At 52.1% G+C, this 16584-nt stretch overlaps 1 protein-coding gene across 1 annotated transcript; it reads right to left on the reverse strand.

The window, feature by feature from the left end:
• Positions 1-5889: 5889 nt before the first annotated feature.
• Positions 5890-11746, reverse strand: LOC121443516 (von Willebrand factor A domain-containing protein 1). Its single transcript, XM_041645266.1, has 4 exons — positions 11603-11746; positions 9900-10457; positions 7377-7655; positions 5890-7296 (listed from the first exon to the last, which is right to left on the reverse strand). Exons 1-4 carry the CDS (start codon positions 11673-11675, stop codon positions 6959-6961), a joined length of 1248 nt encoding a protein of 415 aa, XP_041501200.1. The 5' UTR covers positions 11676-11746; the 3' UTR covers positions 5890-6958.
• Positions 11747-16584: the final 4838 nt, after the last annotated feature.

Consider the following 16584-nt stretch of genomic DNA (forward strand, 5'->3'; position numbering starts at 1 on the left):
GGTAAGGTGAACCTGTAGACTGCCCAGCTGAGAGTCCCCACTGAGACCCCAAAGTTCACTCCATTGACCTACATAACCCAGGGTCATGTGGGGTTACCATGATCCTGTCATGTCAGTCTTGATCCTGACACTCAGAGGTTCTCTACCTTTTTCAAGTCCATGGCCACCAGTGTGCCTTTGAGTTCTTGGTGGGCCCCTTGGGAATTGTCTGTGAAGAGCTAAGAAGCCTTGGTGGCAGATGTGGCTGATCTGACAGTCGGAGGTGAAGCCCCAGGCAGCTCATGGCTCCAGCCTCTGCAGGACAGGACTGTGAATTACACACTTACACTTACATGGACTCCAGTTCCTTCCTGCAGCATCTCAGGCAGGCTGCTGCCACCTGCTGGGGTGGGGAGGAGGGGAGGGGAACCACAGACCTCTGTTGCATACTTGGGAGTCTTTAGAAATATTGGATTAATAAAAATGTCTTATAAATCATTTATGCCTTCTCCCAGGAATGCTATTTCCAAGTTTCCCCAGGACAATCCTAAGCATACTATTCCCCTGCTTTAGGGAGATATCTGTATCTACCTGAAGGTCTTCGTTACGCCTTGGCGGTTGTGACAAACATAAAGAAACCAGAGATTTCTATGAGACATTTTTGAAACATCTGTCCCTGTTCCTACTTAGGAACAAGATAATCAAAACAAAGTCAACTTAAAAAGATCGACAAGATTCAGTGGGTTAGAGGAGTTGGCCACAGTTCAGAGTAAGCATCTTCAGACTGTACACTCAGGCGATGATATAGCTGATATACCTCTTATAGTTAGATTAGCTGAGGTTACCTCTGTCCTAATAGAGACTTATACTGACGGGCAATGAATGAGGTAGAAAGATGATAAAAGTATTCTATAAAGACATAAAATATAAACATTGTTTATGCCAGAATTTGAATAATAACTGCAGCAGTTTGGGCGTGAGGATATTTCTCGGGCACTCTGACCATTAAGAGTTAATAATACACAGCTTGGAACATGGTGGCGTGCCTGGGATGGCTTGAAGATTGTTTTGATCAAATGTCCTTGTAGCCACAGAAGCAACCGGCCTGAGAACAGCTTGTCATGTGCCTCTAGATCCTTAAAAATCTGGTTATGGTAGCCGGGCGGTGGTGGCGCACGCCTTTAATCCCAGCACTCGGGAGGCAGAGGCAGGCGGATCTCTGGGAGTTCGAGACCAGCCTGGTCTACAAGAGCTAGTTCCAGGACAGGAACCAAAAGCTACGGAGAAACCCTGTCTCAAAAAATCAAAAAAAAAAAAATCTGGTTATGGGGTAACTGAGTAAAAATAATAACTGTTTATCAATGATGTCAAAACTTGGAAAATGATTGGAAATGATAACTCTGTTCTGTCACAGTTTATCAGTGATGACTAAAATATGAGCAAAAGGAAGTAAAACACACGTCCAAAACCAAAAATGGTATGATCAATGTTTCAGAACAACGTGAACGTATCCCTGCTTACTAAATTCTTTATAAATAAAGAAGTGCTCTGGCCGCCAGTCAGTCAGGGTGCTAGAGTCTCCCGACCGTCTGGCCTGGCTCACTTCCTTCCCTCACCAACTCTTTACATCCTGGACTGGGTCCTGCCCACTGCCAGGGATGGCTCCTAGCAGGCTTCCTTTTCTTTATTTTGTTATTTTAATTTGGATGAAGATCTCTTTTATATTTTATTATTTTCAGTTGTGAGTAGGGGTTTGTGTGTGTGAGTACAGGCTCCCGTTGATGCTGGAGATGTCGTATCCTTCAGGCTAGAGTTAGAGACAGCCGTGAGCTGCCTGCTGTGAGTGCTGGGACTTAATTCAGATCTTCTGCAAGAGCAGCAAGTGCTCTTAACCACTGAGCCGTCCCTCCAGGCCCCGGGGGTTACATCTTTAAAAAGCTCTCTGGTTGCAAGGCTATATTTAATTGCAACGAACTAGCTGGCTTTTGTGATAGGAACAGTTGGTGATTATTCTTGCCCTACTTCTGCCCAGAATTTCACACCACCCACGACACCTTGTTTCAAATGGGTCCTGGCCATCTGGAAGCTGGCCAGGGTCCTATGATTCTGTCTGGTTCTCCTATCTCACCACACTACCTTCCAAGGGAAAATATGACATTAAATGGCTCTCTCTCTCTCTCTCCCCTCCTACTCTCCTCCCCTTCCCTCCTCTCCTCCCTCCCTCCCCCCCGTCTGTCTGTCTGTCTCTCTCTCTGTCTGTCTCTCTCTCTGTCTCTCTCTCTCTGAGATAGGATTTCTCTGGGTAGCCCTGGCTGTCCTAGAACTAGTTCTTTAGACCAGGCTGACCTCCAACTCCAAGCTCTGCCTGCCTCTGCCCCCCCCCTTTTTTTCTGTTTTAAAAAATTGTTTTAAGCCTGGCATGGTGTTGTATGCCTTAAATCCCAGCTCTCAGGATGCAGAAGCAGGCAGATGTCTGAGTTTGAGGGCACCCTGGTCTACAGAGTAAGTTCCAGGACAGCCAGGGCTATACAGAGAAAGCTTATCGCAAAAAAAAAAAAAAAAAATTGTAATGTGGCTGGAGAGTTGGCTCAGAGGTTTAAGAGCACTGCCTGCTCTTCCAAAGGTCCTGAGTTCAGTTCCCAGCAACCACTTTTTTGGCACACAGCCATCTGTAATGAGCTCTGGTGCCCTCTTCTGGCCTGCAGGCATACATGCAGACAGAACACTGTATAAATAAATAAATAAATAAATAAATAAATAAATAAATACATTTTTTAAAAAAATGGTCTTAAGCTAGTCTTGGTTGCATTTGCCTTTAATCCCAGCACTGGTACAAGCTGGTGGATCTCTATAAGTTCGAGGTCAGGCTGGTCTACATTTTGAGCTCCAGGACAGCCAGGACTACCTAGAGAGACCCTATATCAAAAATAAATTTTTAAAACAAATTTTTTTTTACTTTTATTTTACACAGTTACGTGTTTGTGGGCGTTTGTATGTACTCTGTGTATACAGGTACCAAGGAGGACAGAAGATTGTGTTAGATCTTGTGTAACGGGAGTTGCAGGTAGTTGTGAGTGGCCGGACATGGGTGCTGGGAACCGAACCCAGGTACTCGGCAAGAGCAGCAAGTGATTTTAACTGCAGAGCCATTTCTCCAGCTCCAATCTATTTCATTTCTAACTATGTGTATGTGTGTATATCTGTATGTGAGTGTGCGCGGACGAGTGTATGTGCGTATATCTGTATGTGAGTGTGCGCGGACGAGTGTGTGTGCGCGCGTATATCTGTATGTGAGTGTGGGCGGATGAGTCAGTGTATGCGTATATCTGTATGTAAGTGTGCGCGGACGAGTGTGTGTGTATATCTGTATGTGAGTGTGCGCGGACGAGTGTGTGTGTATATCTGTATGTGAGTGTGCGCGGACGAGTGTGTGTGTATATCTGTATGTGAGGGTGCACGGACGAGTGTGTGTGTGTGTATCTGTATGTCAGTGTGTGCGGATGAGTCAGTGTATGCGTATATCTGTATGTGAGTGTGCGCGGATGAGTGTGTGTGTGTATATCTGTATGTGAGTGTGCATGGACGAGTGTATGTGTATATCTGTATGTGAGTGTGCACGGACGAGTTTATGTGTATATCTGTATGTGAGTGTGCGCGGATGAGTGTATGTGTGTGTATCTGTATGTGAGTGTGTACAGACGAGTGCAGGCGCTCATGAGGGAAGAGACTGGATTTCACTGGATTGTGAGCTGCCCAGTGTGAGTGCTGGGCACCATACTTGGTACTCAACCATCTGTAAGCTCTAAGCCATCTCTCCAGCCCCTTCTTTTTTAATTTTAAAAATATGGAGTGCTTCAAGAATTTGTGTCATGCTAATCTTCACGTTGTTCCAATTTTAGTGTATGTGCTGCCAAAGCAAGAACCTTTCCCTGCCTTTGGGTTTTTGTTGTTGTTTTGGTCTTTGAGACAGGGTTTCTCTGTGTAGCCCAGGTTGTCCTGGAACTAGCTCTAGTAGACCAGGCTGGCCTCGAACTCCCAGAGATCCGCCTGCCTCTGCCTCCCGAGTGCTGGGATTAAAGGCATGCGCCACCACCGCCCGGCGCAGAATATTCTTTTATGTGTCTCAGCTTTCAGCTTCTCTGCGGCAAAAGTGCATGGGGGCCAGCACTCGCAGCAGCCTTCCCCTGAGGTCTCCTCATGTATCCAGCATATTCTTAGTCCCGCCCCACCAACCTCCTAGATACTCCATTTCCTGTGGATCTCAACCAGGAGCAACCACAGAACAGCCCTTTCTGGTGTCCTAGCACCTACTGAGAAACAGAGAGAGTAACCACTCTTGGCACATATGTTAAGTTTTGGGTGGCATCAGCCACTGCTCATCATCCTGGACACGGAGAGAACAGAGCTGGAGACAGAGGAAGCACAGGGCAGAGGGTAGTGTGTGCGGCAAACAATTCACAGGAAAATATCATCCACTAAATTGTTAGCCGGGGCTGTCAATATGGTTCCGCAAATAAAGATGCCTGTATGCAAGGGACCCAAGCAGAAACATTCTGTGGTAGGTGGGGGCGGGGCACAGGCTTTCCCCTCCACCACCTGAAAATAGATGGTGCTGGCATTAGGTCCACATGAGCTAATGCCGAGGATCTGTGGGGAGTGGACTCTGGCTATCAGATATGCGGCTCCTGCCCATTCTACTTTCCCAGGAAAGTAAGTATATTGTAAGTGAGCTTGGTCACTCGGAGTCTTATGAGTTTTAGCTATCAACGGAAGCTACATAACCACTAAGAAATGACCCTCTGGTACTCTCCTGCCACCTACTCAGTGTTGTGTAAACCGGGCCCTGGGACTCAGTGTGGAAGGGAAACGGCTTCCTCCAGTGGCTGATAGACTCCGAGAGGACAGAATGAGAAACACCAACTGCTTGAGGATCTTGTGTGTTTTAGGGGGCTGTGGGACCCACATGCCCAACCTGAATCTTTGTCCTGAATGCCGAGAGCCTCAGACCCTGCACTGAGAAGTGAGGTCAGAGAAATCTCTCAGCACTCAGGTTAAGTACGTGGGTGTGAAGCCTCTAGGTGTGTGCACAGGCTTCCTGGAGAGGGAACCCATCCCCACTACCCACCACCACCATCAGGCTAGGGCACTGTCTCTAAAGCCATAATCACAAACGCAGCCACCTCCCGCTTTCTATGCACACGCAGGACCAGAATGGTCCTGGGCTCTCCCTCCAAGCCACATGGAGTCCTCACCACCAGAGGGCCCGGCCTTTGGCACAGGTAGGAGACCCTGTGGCCTCTCCTGACTGCTTGTCCACTGCATGGGCAGTGCTCCTTCGGATGTCAGGGTGAGCCCAACGATGCTCCCTCAGGTTCTTGGGAAATGGTGGTAAATCACGTTCTCAGGAGAAAGCCTGGGCTCAGACACAGCGTAGGGACCCACAGCCCACCCCTTCCGCTCTCCAAGGAGGATATGTAAGCGGAGGGCTGGGCAGTGGGCAGGAGACCACAGGTGGTAATGGGGACGGCCCAGTTAAGCCAAGCCCCCTGTCCTGAGTTGTAACAGCAGCAACTTGAACTACTCTGGACTACTCCAACAGTAGATCCTGGGCTGCAGAAGTGAGGTCCTGGTACACAGATGACAGGAACGCAGAGGGACAGCAGGCTGAAAGTTGCCTGCCTCCCTTCCTCTCCAGACACAACAAACCCTGTACAGCCGACCTTTCATGCTGCCCACACACACACACAGCTGGGGAGAGTTTTGGTGGAAAACTTTTTTTCTTTTCAAGACAGAGTTTCTCTGTTTCGTCTGTCCTGGAACTTGCTCTGTAGACCAGGCTGGCCTTGAACTCAGAGATCCACTTGCCTCTGCCTCCCGAGTGCTTGGACTAATGGTGTGCACCACCACTGCCCGGCTCGAAAATTAAAGCATTTTAATAAGACTGCAGGCACAGTTTATAACTGTATTTTAGAGTTTGGGTAGTTAGTGGGGAAGATGAAGTAAGCTTGGGTTGGGGCAAATGATTCTGGGAAGAACGGCTCTGCCTGCGTAGGGACTCGAGGGGAACCACCCTTAGCTTCTGTTAGAAGCCCTAGGGTGGCAGGGGAGGACAAGAGCTAGCCAACTAGCATGACACGTTGGGGTTAGCTGTTGCAGAGCCCTTGGAATGAATCTATCCCGGGGAATGTTGTTTGTTCCTGGCCCCTGTGAAGTTCCCTACACTAGCCTCCCTTAGAGCCTGTCATAGCAGGAGATCTCCTATTCCCACGATCCTAGATGCCAAGGTCTCATCCCATTCCTGCGAAGAAAAGACGGCATCCCAGGCACTGATAGTGGGGTCTAGTGTAAGTCCTGGGCAGGAAGGCAGGGCCAGTGTCCCTGACAGGTACTGGCCTCCAGGCTGGCAGAGGACCCTAGTGAAAACCGCTTGACAACATCATCAGCCTCCCAAGACCCCTCCCGAACCTTCCGAAGCCTTTGGGAATCCTGCCTGCACCAGCCTCTCCTCTTTTTCTTTCCACCCACTTTCTAGGCACAAGCAGGACCCGGATGGTCCTGGGCTCTCCTCCAAGCCATGTGCCGTCCTCACCAGCAGAGGGCCCGGCCTCTGGCGCAGGTAGGAGACCCTGTGTCCCTTCTCTCGCGCATGCTTGTCCTGGGTCTTACGTCTTCAACCTGCCCTCTGACACTGTCCATCTCCCCGCCAAATGCCGCCGAAAGACCACTGTGTGCTCAATTCCACTGGCAACCGGAGATGATTGCCATTGCACCTGCGGCTACCAGGGTCGCCGCAGGGTTCCCGGGAGTCAGGCGAGGACCCAGCTACCCAGCGTGACCACTAGGGAAAGGCAGGACCGGCACCCTATCTCCCCCCACCCCACCCTATCCCACCCCCGAGAAAAACCTCGGCTTCGGCAGCGGCGGCGCCTCCCTCACTGGGCTAGGGAAGAGGGACCCTCGGGTGGACGGGGCAGGTCGATCACGGCTCGGGCGGTCTGGACTCCGGCCGCACCGACTGCGGGGCGCGGGTCCGCTCGCCCGAGGCCGTACAAGCCTTAGCGGAGAGCGCCCTCTCGCGGCCAGAGCGGAAGGCTGCAGTCACAGTCACCAGGTAAACGGTGCCGGGAGTCAGGCCTTGGATGGTGGTGCTGTTTTGGCCAGCGGGCACCTCCACGCGCTGCAGGGAGCCGCATGGCAGAGGCCCGAGCTGGATATGGTAGCCGAGAGCGGAGTCCGGGCCGAGCGCGGGGGCCCAGCTTACGCGGAGGCTGCGTGGTCTGGTATGCGAGATGACGATGCGTTCCGGCCCGACCTCCTCTGCGGAGGAAGAGGGTGGTTGGTTGGAGGGGCGCCCCTCGCATGCCACCCTGCCCGCCCATGAGATCCCCCAGCTTCACCTTGCAGCGTGCGTACTCGCACGTACTGGGGCCGCAGAGGGTGCACGTTGGACTCGGGCAGCAGCGCTACTTCATAATCCGTGTCTGGATTGAGGTCGGTCCAGATCCAGCTGGTGGCATTCCCTGGCAGCTGTTGGCGTCTTGCGGCTGACAGTTTGTCACTGGGCACAAGCTCCAGCACGTAATAACCAGAGTCCGCAGTCAACAGGGGCGGCCAGGACAGGCGGAAGCCATTGGACAGAATCTCTGAGGCATGAAGCTGCTGCGGCTGCATCGCATCTAAGGATGGTGTAGTGCTGGGGTCAGGGAAAGGAAATGTTCTCCTTGTCACAGAGTGGGGCTCTCACTGATCCCGAGGGGACCCGAAGATTGGGGCCCTGGTAAGACTGGTGGGGCCTTCTACCAAGGAGAGGTGGGAGCCAGGTGGGTATTCACCACCTGCAGGTGCTAATGACTGTAAAACTCTAACTGGGCTTGTGGAAGGACAGTCCCCAGCTCCTGGCCACATCATAAACTTCCCTGCCTACTTCATCTTCAGACCTGACCTGTACAATATAGGGGCTACTCCTCACAGAAAAACAAGCTGGATGAAGGTCTCTCAAAGGTGACAAGGTCTACGGTATTATCTGAGAACACAGGACTGATGTGGGAAGTCCTTCTGTATATGTGTTGCTTTATTGGTTGATGAATAAAGCTGCTTCGGCCTATGACAGGGAAGAATATAGCCAAGTGGGAAATCTGAACAGAGATGGAGAGATAGGCAGAGTCAGGAAGACACCATGTAGCTGCCGAAGGAGACAGACACCCTGGAACCTTTACTGGTAAGCCACAGCCTTGTGGTGATACACAGGTTAATAGAAATGGGTTCATTTAAGATGTAAGAGTTAGTTAATAAGAAGCCTGAGCTAATATAGTTTCTGGTGCCCAACATTGGGCACCATTTGTAGGCAGAGACTGCTTGTTCATTTCCCAGCTGCTCAGACCCAAATAATCACACAAAAATTATATTATTTACAATATTATTTGGCCAATAGCTTGGTTGTATTCTTTGCTAGCTCTTACATCTTGAATTAACCCATATCTATTCATCTATATATCGCCATGAGGCTGCGGCCTAACGTCCGGCATCTGTCACCTTTGGCAGCTACATGGTGTCTCCCCGACTCCGCCTACTGTCTCCCCATATGTCTGTTCAGATTTTCTGCCATTGGCTGAAGCAGCTTTATTCATCAACCAATAAAGCAACACATATACAGAAGGACATCCCACATCAGAGGACCTGACCCCCAAGCTGAGTGCTCAGCACAAATCTGTTGTGAATCATATTCTAAACAGCTGTGCAGGAGGGAAACAGATCAGAGCCTGCAGTCAGGAGATGTGAGACTACATGTTAGTGGCCCAGGAACAGTGGAAATGTGATAACCCCAGGAGCAGCCAGACCTAAGGTTAGAGAGAGGGTGGGACCCTTCCTTTATAAGAGAGTGGAAAGGGGGACCCCAGAACGAGCTTCAGGGCTCATGACAACAAACATTGTCAGCCATCTGACCAGTATGCAGGTAAGGCTGGGTAAACCCATCCAGATCTTGGCTTTCTTCCTTGCTGATACTGGGTGCTAAGTTTGGTCAGCTGGGCACCCACTTTCCTGTTCAGCCTCCCACTCAGATTCTGACCTTAGCTACAGGTTCCCCACCCTAATACTTATCTCTGATGTCAGCCTTTTCTCCTTCTGCCCTCTCCAGGTTCATCTGGGCCTCTTGGCCCAGGAGTTACCAGGTGATGTCCCTAGGGAATCTCTTGAGGCAGACCTTTCACCCTTTTCCAACCCACAGATAAACCCATTCCTGTTCAGTGTAGATGATTAACCTTGGTTAACCCACAGAAAGAGACTTGGTAAGAGGGCTACCTTGGAGTGATAGCATTTTTCAGTGCCTATGACAGCTAAGCCAGCCAGCAGCCCCTTAGTCTCTACCCCTTCTCTTTGGGAGGTCAGATGTATGAGGTCCAGAAGAAAGCCGGTGCTAAGCTCCTACAGTATCTTCCCTGTTCTGGCTTCCCCAGCAATTCCTACAATAAACACAAGTGAAAGAAAAACAGCAGGAGACGATCCCTGACTACTTGACTCTCCTTTCTTTGGGAATGGTGGGCCTGGCAAGCCACTCGGTCCTAACACACACACACACACACACACACACACACGGGCACATGATGTCAGAGAGATCCCTGGGGAAGCCTTGGACCTCTTATCCACACACCCCCCACCCAAAGTTAACCCTCAGTTTATTGGTCTTATACATGCCAGAGAGTCACATCTTGAAGTGGTGGCTCCGACCTGCCACAGTCTCTTTATAGCCCAGGTGACAGGGTACATGAAGGCACCCAGAAGGACTATGTTCCTGGACAGTGTGCAGAAAACATGTGGGTCACCTCCCCACTGCTGCATCTACAAGGGCATCCGGCTCATGAGTTTCCCCTGAAGTCTGCAGCCAGCTGTCAGCCAGGGAGGCCCTGGCTCTCCCCACCTACCAGTGATGGAGCCCCGAAGTTCTGGAGCGATGATCTGAAGGTCATCCACATCCACAAAGTGTAGGTGCTTCTCAGCAGGAGCTGAGGCAGCCGCCGACAGTTCCAACAGGTTGCCCCGGCCAGTGCTGACGATGAAGACGGTGACACCCAGGTCCTTGAGATCCTGCATAGGGGGCCCTACAGGATCACTGGAGCCTCCATCGGTCACCCACACCAGGACTTTGGGAACCCCTAGCCGGGCACCTGCTGCTTCGGCAAACAGTTGCTCTTTGGCATAAGCCAGTGCCAAGCCTGTATTGGTGTCACCCATACGTTGGGACGCCACACGTACGGCATCCTGTACAGCCTGGCCTGAGCTGTACTGGTCGAAAGTAAACTCTGTGTGCGGCCGACTGCCCACATGCACCAGGCTAGCACGCACAGCCCCGGGGCCAAAAGGCATTGCAGACACCAGCTGCCCCACGAATTCCCGAACTCTGGAGAATTCATAGTGTGACACGCTGGCTGAGCTGTCCAACAGGAACAACAGGTCTCCCTGGGGGGCTGACGCTGTGGCACCTGGAGGAAAAGACAAAGGGTTCAGTCTAGGTGGTAGCCCCCCCCCCCCCCCAGACAGCCCCATGCCCGGGGCAGAGCCACCTTCAAAGGCCTGAACTTTCCCTAAGCATATGATTGCCTCTGTCCAAAGATACTGGTAGTAGAACCCCCAGAATGGTGCTATAAGCCAACAATAGCTCCCGGCTGTACAATAGCTGTGTACCTAGGGCACCGTGGGCTGCCCTCATGTTCCTTATGTGGGTGCTAACACTCTCCCCAATAGACCCTGCGTGCAGGTGGAGCCGAGGGTTCAGGCCTAGGTCTCCTGCAGGGCCCTGAGCCACATGCATTGTAGCTATTAGGCTATTTTCAGAAGGGCTACCTCCAGGGTGGAGTTAAAGCTAGGTAGTCAGTTTCCAGGTAAAGCAATGGGCTCTGAGCATACCCAGCAACAGAGACAACAAGGCAGGATAGGTGAGCAAAAGTGAAGGGATGGGGAAGATGAAACAGTGCACAGCCAGCCCTCCCCACCCATCTGACTGCCAGGTCGGAATCTTCACCCCAGTAACAGATGGCACCTCCTCTCCTCTGTCCCCCATTCTGTTTCATTTGTGCCAAGAAAGCAGGATATTCCTCTCCGAAACAGCCTGAGGGACCAGCCATTATCTAGTGAGCCTCCCCTTTATCCCTTTTTCTTCCAGTCCGGTAGACACTGATCAGTACTAAAAGTACTGATGAGACCTTCCATCACTAAGTCTCAAGTAGGCAGGGGCTCTCAGGATTCCAGCCCTGGCTTTGGGGATTCCCCCTCCTTGTGGGGCCATTCCAATCTTCTTACCCCCTTTCTGGTGAGAAACTTTTCAAAGGTAAGGAAACTGAGGCAGGGAGTGCCTCTCAAACATCTTACTCCACTATCCAGGCCTGAGGGGCGGGGCGGGGCGGGGCAGACCGTGGCCTCCGCGCTCTGTGTCCAGCACCGGCTCAGTTGAGTCACCGAGCGCCTGGGAGTGCCCACCGCAGGTGGCTGAGGTGCTGCCATGTGCCCCACCCTCTTCCCCGGCCTTTCCGCCCACTTGTCCCGTGGCTGCACCTGGACAGTCATGACCCGCGTGGGCAGCGGCCGATGGGTTTGTCAGGAATTGGAATCCGGGTTCCACCACACTTACTGCTCTCCACGCCGCTCCCCGCCAGTGCCAGCCGCAAACTCAAAGCCAGGCTGAGCGCAGTCCAGAACAGCATCGCGCATGGAGTGTCGGGCTCTTGATCGCAGCTGGCAGCTAACTTGCCCTCCTACCGCAAGCAAGGCAGGCCCACCCACCTCTTAGAAACCACACCCGCTCCCGTGGCCACGCCCCTGCGTGGGAGGCGCGTGCACTCTGTCGCGCGCGCTCAAAGACCAATCTGCACGGACTGCACAGCGGTGCGTGCCCCAGCGGTCCCAGACTTGCGGTGACAAGCAACAGCCACAAAAGAACATACGTGTGGGCATGCGCTAACATTCCCATCTCTCTTCTGTAGGCTGTGATAATGTGTCGTCCATATTCTTCACCTCTCTCCTCTCCCCTTAGAGTTCCTCACAGCTTCTGATCTGCAAAACGCCTGAAGTCAGAACCGAGAGAGCCTTAGAAGTGGGGCTATACAAAGAAGCAACCTCCCCTCAACCAACAAGGACCCAGCTGGGTGAGCAGCCGGGTTTCTCCGAAGACTGACCAGTAGAGACACTGTTTCAAGAGGATTTAAGAAGCTTCTTAAAGATTGAAAAGCCCCGCCTTGCCAGCACTCTCACCCAAATTCTTGGAGGAAAATACATAAGCCAGACAGTCAGAAGCTATCCAGTGTGACCATAAAGGCCTATTGCTTCCCTATACATTGGCTATGCCCTAGCCAGACCCCAGCGGGACCAGAGACCCACTGATGATCCAGAGCTGGGCCCTGCAGTCAATACCAAAACTCAGACCAAAGTGTGGTTCTCCACAGGATACTGAGCCCTTAGAGAAGGCTGCTTGCCAGCCTGGTCTACAAGAGCTAGTTACAGACAGTAAAGACTGTTACACAGAGAAACCATGTATCAAAAAACCAGTGGGGAGAGGGATGGAGGCAGGGGAGGGGGCTGCACGTCTGGTGCCCTCCTGAGACTCTTCACTGTGGAGTAACGATAGTGATCAGGATGGAGGCACACATGATGGGGGGGGTGTCTGGCAGGATGTCCCCTCCCTTCCCACTCTCAGCAAGAGGATGCTCAGCGGGGAGGACGGATGGGATTCAATGGTTTTCCTTCCTTCGTTTCTGGCAGGTGAGACGCTGTGGGGGCCTTGAGGACTGTGCCTGAGTTTGGCTTTGCCTAAAAAAGGAAGCATACAGCTGAGCCTGAGCGGCTTGTTGCAGGAACAAGTAAGAGCTATGTGTGGCCGCCGTCCCCCACCCGCTTGCCGGGAATCTTGGCAGTGGGTGTTGGCTTCGTTCCACAGACCTCAGGCCTCTGAATGGACCAGAAAGTGCTTGATGCTTCTGCCTGAGCCTTGAGGACGGGAGCAGTGTGTGTGGGTCTCTCAAAGAGTGTGCCTCACAGGGGCCACCAGCTAACTCCTGGCTCTCAAAACGCAAGGTTGCTGTGGAGATGGCACTGTGAACAAGCAGAGGACATGGGGGGCGCGGGGAGGGTGTCCAGCAGAATCATTTCATCTAACCCTTACTCTGCCGGGGACCTGGGTCTTAGAGAAAGCAGAGGTTCATAGCCCTCAGGCCTATAGACACACCTCAGCCTGCCCTGTTTCCATCCCTTCTGGAAAAAGTGAGCAGATCTTGGCTGTGACGCTGGCCCTTGAGGAAGCAGCTGCCCTCCTTCTTCTGGCCTCACCATCAGATGGAGAGGGCACAGGCGGCCTAGTCTCCACCCAGCCCAGTCCAGGCTGGGCTACCTGCCTGACTTGAGCTCAGGCTGAATTGCTCCTGCTGCCAGATTCCTTGGGACACCCCTTCCCATCATCCCCCCCCCCCCCATCAGCCACCAGAAAAAGCCTGTCCTTTTGTCTCGCAGTGGTCCCCACCTCCGGAAGACATACAGACACCCTAGGGAGTAGGGGTCAGCCAGGGGTGCAATGGTCATGTTCAGGGCTGGGCTTGAGGCCCACCAAAGGAAGGACAAATAGTTCAGAAGCATTTTCTCTAAAGGGAGATAGGCTCAGGGTAGGGGAACGGGCAGAAATGTGGTCACAGGCAAAGATGGGCCAGGCCAGGGTGACCTTTAACCCTCAGTCCTCGGCCCCCAGGGACTGCCCCTGCCTGTTCCTGTCAAGGACAGCCCTTGATGCTAATTCTATTCTGCAACAATGGCTTTGGCTGGAAACAGGGAGTCCCTGTGCTTGACTTCCTGGAGCAGTCGGCCTGCCCTGTCTGTCTGCAGGCAGGTGGAGGGGTTTCCTGAAGTCTAGAGACACTGCCCTTAGCACAGTGCCCCTGCTTTCAACCAAGGACCCTAGGGAATGTTCCTTTCCTCCCACAGTCAGGCTTCTGCGGAGAAGAAGGGCCTTTTGTCCACAGATGGCTGTGGTCATGCTCAACCCCAGGGAAAAGGGCAGCTCCTAGGGCCTCTGACCTGACCCTTGACCCCACAGAAGGACAGAGCTGCCTGCCCTAACCGCTGCCTCACCACCCGAACTATGAGCTGTTGTTTGTCATATTTTTGTGTTTTGTTTTTTTCACGGAGGAACACTGTGGACTTCCTCACTGACTCATGCTTGGCTAGCTTTCTTATATAGCCCAGGACCACTCGCTCAGGTAATGGCTTTGGTCCTCCTACAACAATTAACACACAAAATAATCCCCTACAAACCAGTCTGATCCGAGGATCCCTCAACTGAGACTCCCTTTTCAGATGGCTCTGGCTATAACTAGGATGGGTGCTGGGGGGGGGACGGGGGAGGGGGGGACGGGACTTCTCCCACTTCCACCAGGCTGAACTGCTCTGAAATGTTTCCTTTCTTTCTTTCTTTCTTTCTTTCTTTCTTTCTTTCTTTCGAGACAGTGTTTCTTTGTGTAGCCTTGGCGGCTGCAGAGCTGGCTCTGTAGACAAGGCTGGCTTCTAACTCAGAGATCTGCCTGCCTCTGCCTCTCGAGTGCTGGGGTTAAAGGTGGGTACCACCACCGTCCCACTTGTCATGTAATTTGAGTCTAGCATGAAAACCCAAGCACACACCAGAACACAGAAGCAGGAAATGGTGGGACCAGCTCTTGGAGGCCTGGGGCAGTGGAATGGGCTGAGCCTGAACCCTATGGCCCCATCTCGCAGCAGTCAAGGCGCAGCCAAGAGTGTCAGGGATCTCAGCTCCTTCCTGCTATCTATTTTACTTTCTTTTAGACCAGCTCTGGTGGGGCAAGTTCCAGAGCCTGAGTCTGAGGATTGGGTCTGTAGACCTAGGGTCCTGTTTTACCCTCAGGGATCAGAGCTGACCCCAATCTACTTCCCTTGCAGCTAGAGCATCAGGGAAGACAAATGGCTTCCTGAGCAGCCTGAGCATAGGGTGCATGCAAATGACCCCTTTATTTACCAGTCCATCCCCCAGTCTCTGCACCGAAGACACAGGCACAGGGCCAAACCCCGTGCTCCAAGTCCTGCTGCAAAGTGAGGACTCAGCAGGAAAGATCCATGTTAACAGAGACGCAGGGTGTTATCTAATTATTTGTTTGCTTGCTTGTTTGTTTGTTTGTTTTCAAGACAGGGTTTCTTTGTGAAACAGTCCTGGCTGTCCTGGAACTCACTGATATCTGCCTGCTTCTGCCTCCTGAGTGCTGGGATTAAAGACATGTGCCACCACTGCCCAATGGTGAAGGGTGTTATGATTTGAATCTGCAATGGTCCCCAGACTCATGCTTTTAACACTTGTTCCCTAGTTAGTTTTTTTTTGTTGTTGTGGTTGTTGTTGTTTGTTTGTTTTTTTTTAATTTTTTGAGACAGGGTTTCTCTGTAGCTTTTGGTGCCTGTCCTGGAACTAGCTCTTGTAGACCAGGCTGGCCTCGAACTCCCAGAGATCCACCTGCCTCTGCCTCCCGAGTGCTGGGATTAAAGGCGTGCGCCACCACCGCCCGACCCTAGTTAGTTTTTTGAAGTTCATGAAGCTTTAGGAGTCTGTGAGCCTTTAGGAGTCTGTGCCTAACTAAGGGCAGGTTTTTGAGGGTTAAAGACCAGTTACTGGCTCATGTTGCTGCTCCCTGGTCTGCTGTGATAGGAAGTACCTTTCACTGCTATGGTCTGAACGACTTTGCTCTGCCTTCCCTACCACGACTAACTGAAACCTTTTGAGACTTTGAGCTGAAGCAAATCTTAAGTTGTTCCTGTCAGTTGTACTATTGTGGTCACAGATACACAAAAGTAACTAATACACAGGGCTGCTTATTTTCCCTGAAAAGGGTATAATTGTGTGAGATGGGGACCCCGTGGTAGGAGCTACGAGAAGGCAGAGGCAACGGCAAATGCCAAGAGCTGGGGGACTGTGGGTAGGAATACGTGTATGTGGCAGGCTGCTTGGGCTAGGACACGGGAAGCACGCCAGGCTGTGTGGCCTTCAGACCACAGGGAGGATGATGTGACTCTGAGTACCAGGAGAAGCTTGGAGGGTATGGAAGTCAAGGACAGCTGATTCCATGCTCCTAGAAAAACAGTCTCAGAGATGGGCTGCAAGCCCCAAATGTGCCGCTAGCTGACCAGTAATGATCCATCCTGACATGGGACCCCCAGATTTGGGTCCTGGCTGGATTGCTTCTGTAAGAGGTGACCCAGGTTTCCTGTCCCATCCTGAGGAGGGTCCAGATAGTCTTGAAAGGGAATCTTCCAGCAGTGGGGACCTAAGAGAAGGGGGAGTGGCTTCCACTCTCAGGGCCAGCACCAGTTCTGCCTGTTCCTACTCAACACCCCCAACCCCCTCACTCCAGGGCTCAGTTCCTGACTCTACCAAAGCCCAACCCACGTCTGGAAGGAGAGCAAGGCTAGAGTTTAAGCCCAGACCTAAAGCTGGATGAAGGAAACTGGCTAAACCCAGGGCCCCTCCTGGCTGGTACTGTCTGAGGGTGTGTCTGCAAATACTTTGTGAATGAATACATGGTTTAAGGAAGGTGGGAATCTCCCTGTGCCCAGTCTCTTCACCTGTGGTGA

The sequence above is a fragment of the Microtus oregoni genome, unplaced genomic scaffold, assembly GCF_018167655.1.
Source record: "Microtus oregoni isolate MIOR12 unplaced genomic scaffold, Mior012 000109F_ref0000275, whole genome shotgun sequence".
NCBI classification, from domain to species: domain Eukaryota; kingdom Metazoa; phylum Chordata; class Mammalia; order Rodentia; family Cricetidae; genus Microtus; species Microtus oregoni.

What these genes read in the sequence shown, in the direction of transcription:
- LOC121443516 (XM_041645266.1), bottom strand. Translation starts at nt 11,675, where the DNA reads ATGCTGTTCTGGACTGCGCTCAGCCTGGCTTTGAGTTTGCGGCTGGCA. An exon ending in GGGGAGCGGCGTGGAGAGCA is followed by an intron (nt 10,458 to 11,602) that starts GTAAGTGTGGTG and finishes CTTTTCCTCCAG; the next exon opens with GTGCCACAGCGTCAGCCCCC. An exon ending in ACTTCGGGGCTCCATCACTG is followed by an intron (nt 7,656 to 9,899) that starts GTAGGTGGGGAG and finishes CACCATCCTTAG; the next exon opens with ATGCGATGCAGCCGCAGCAG.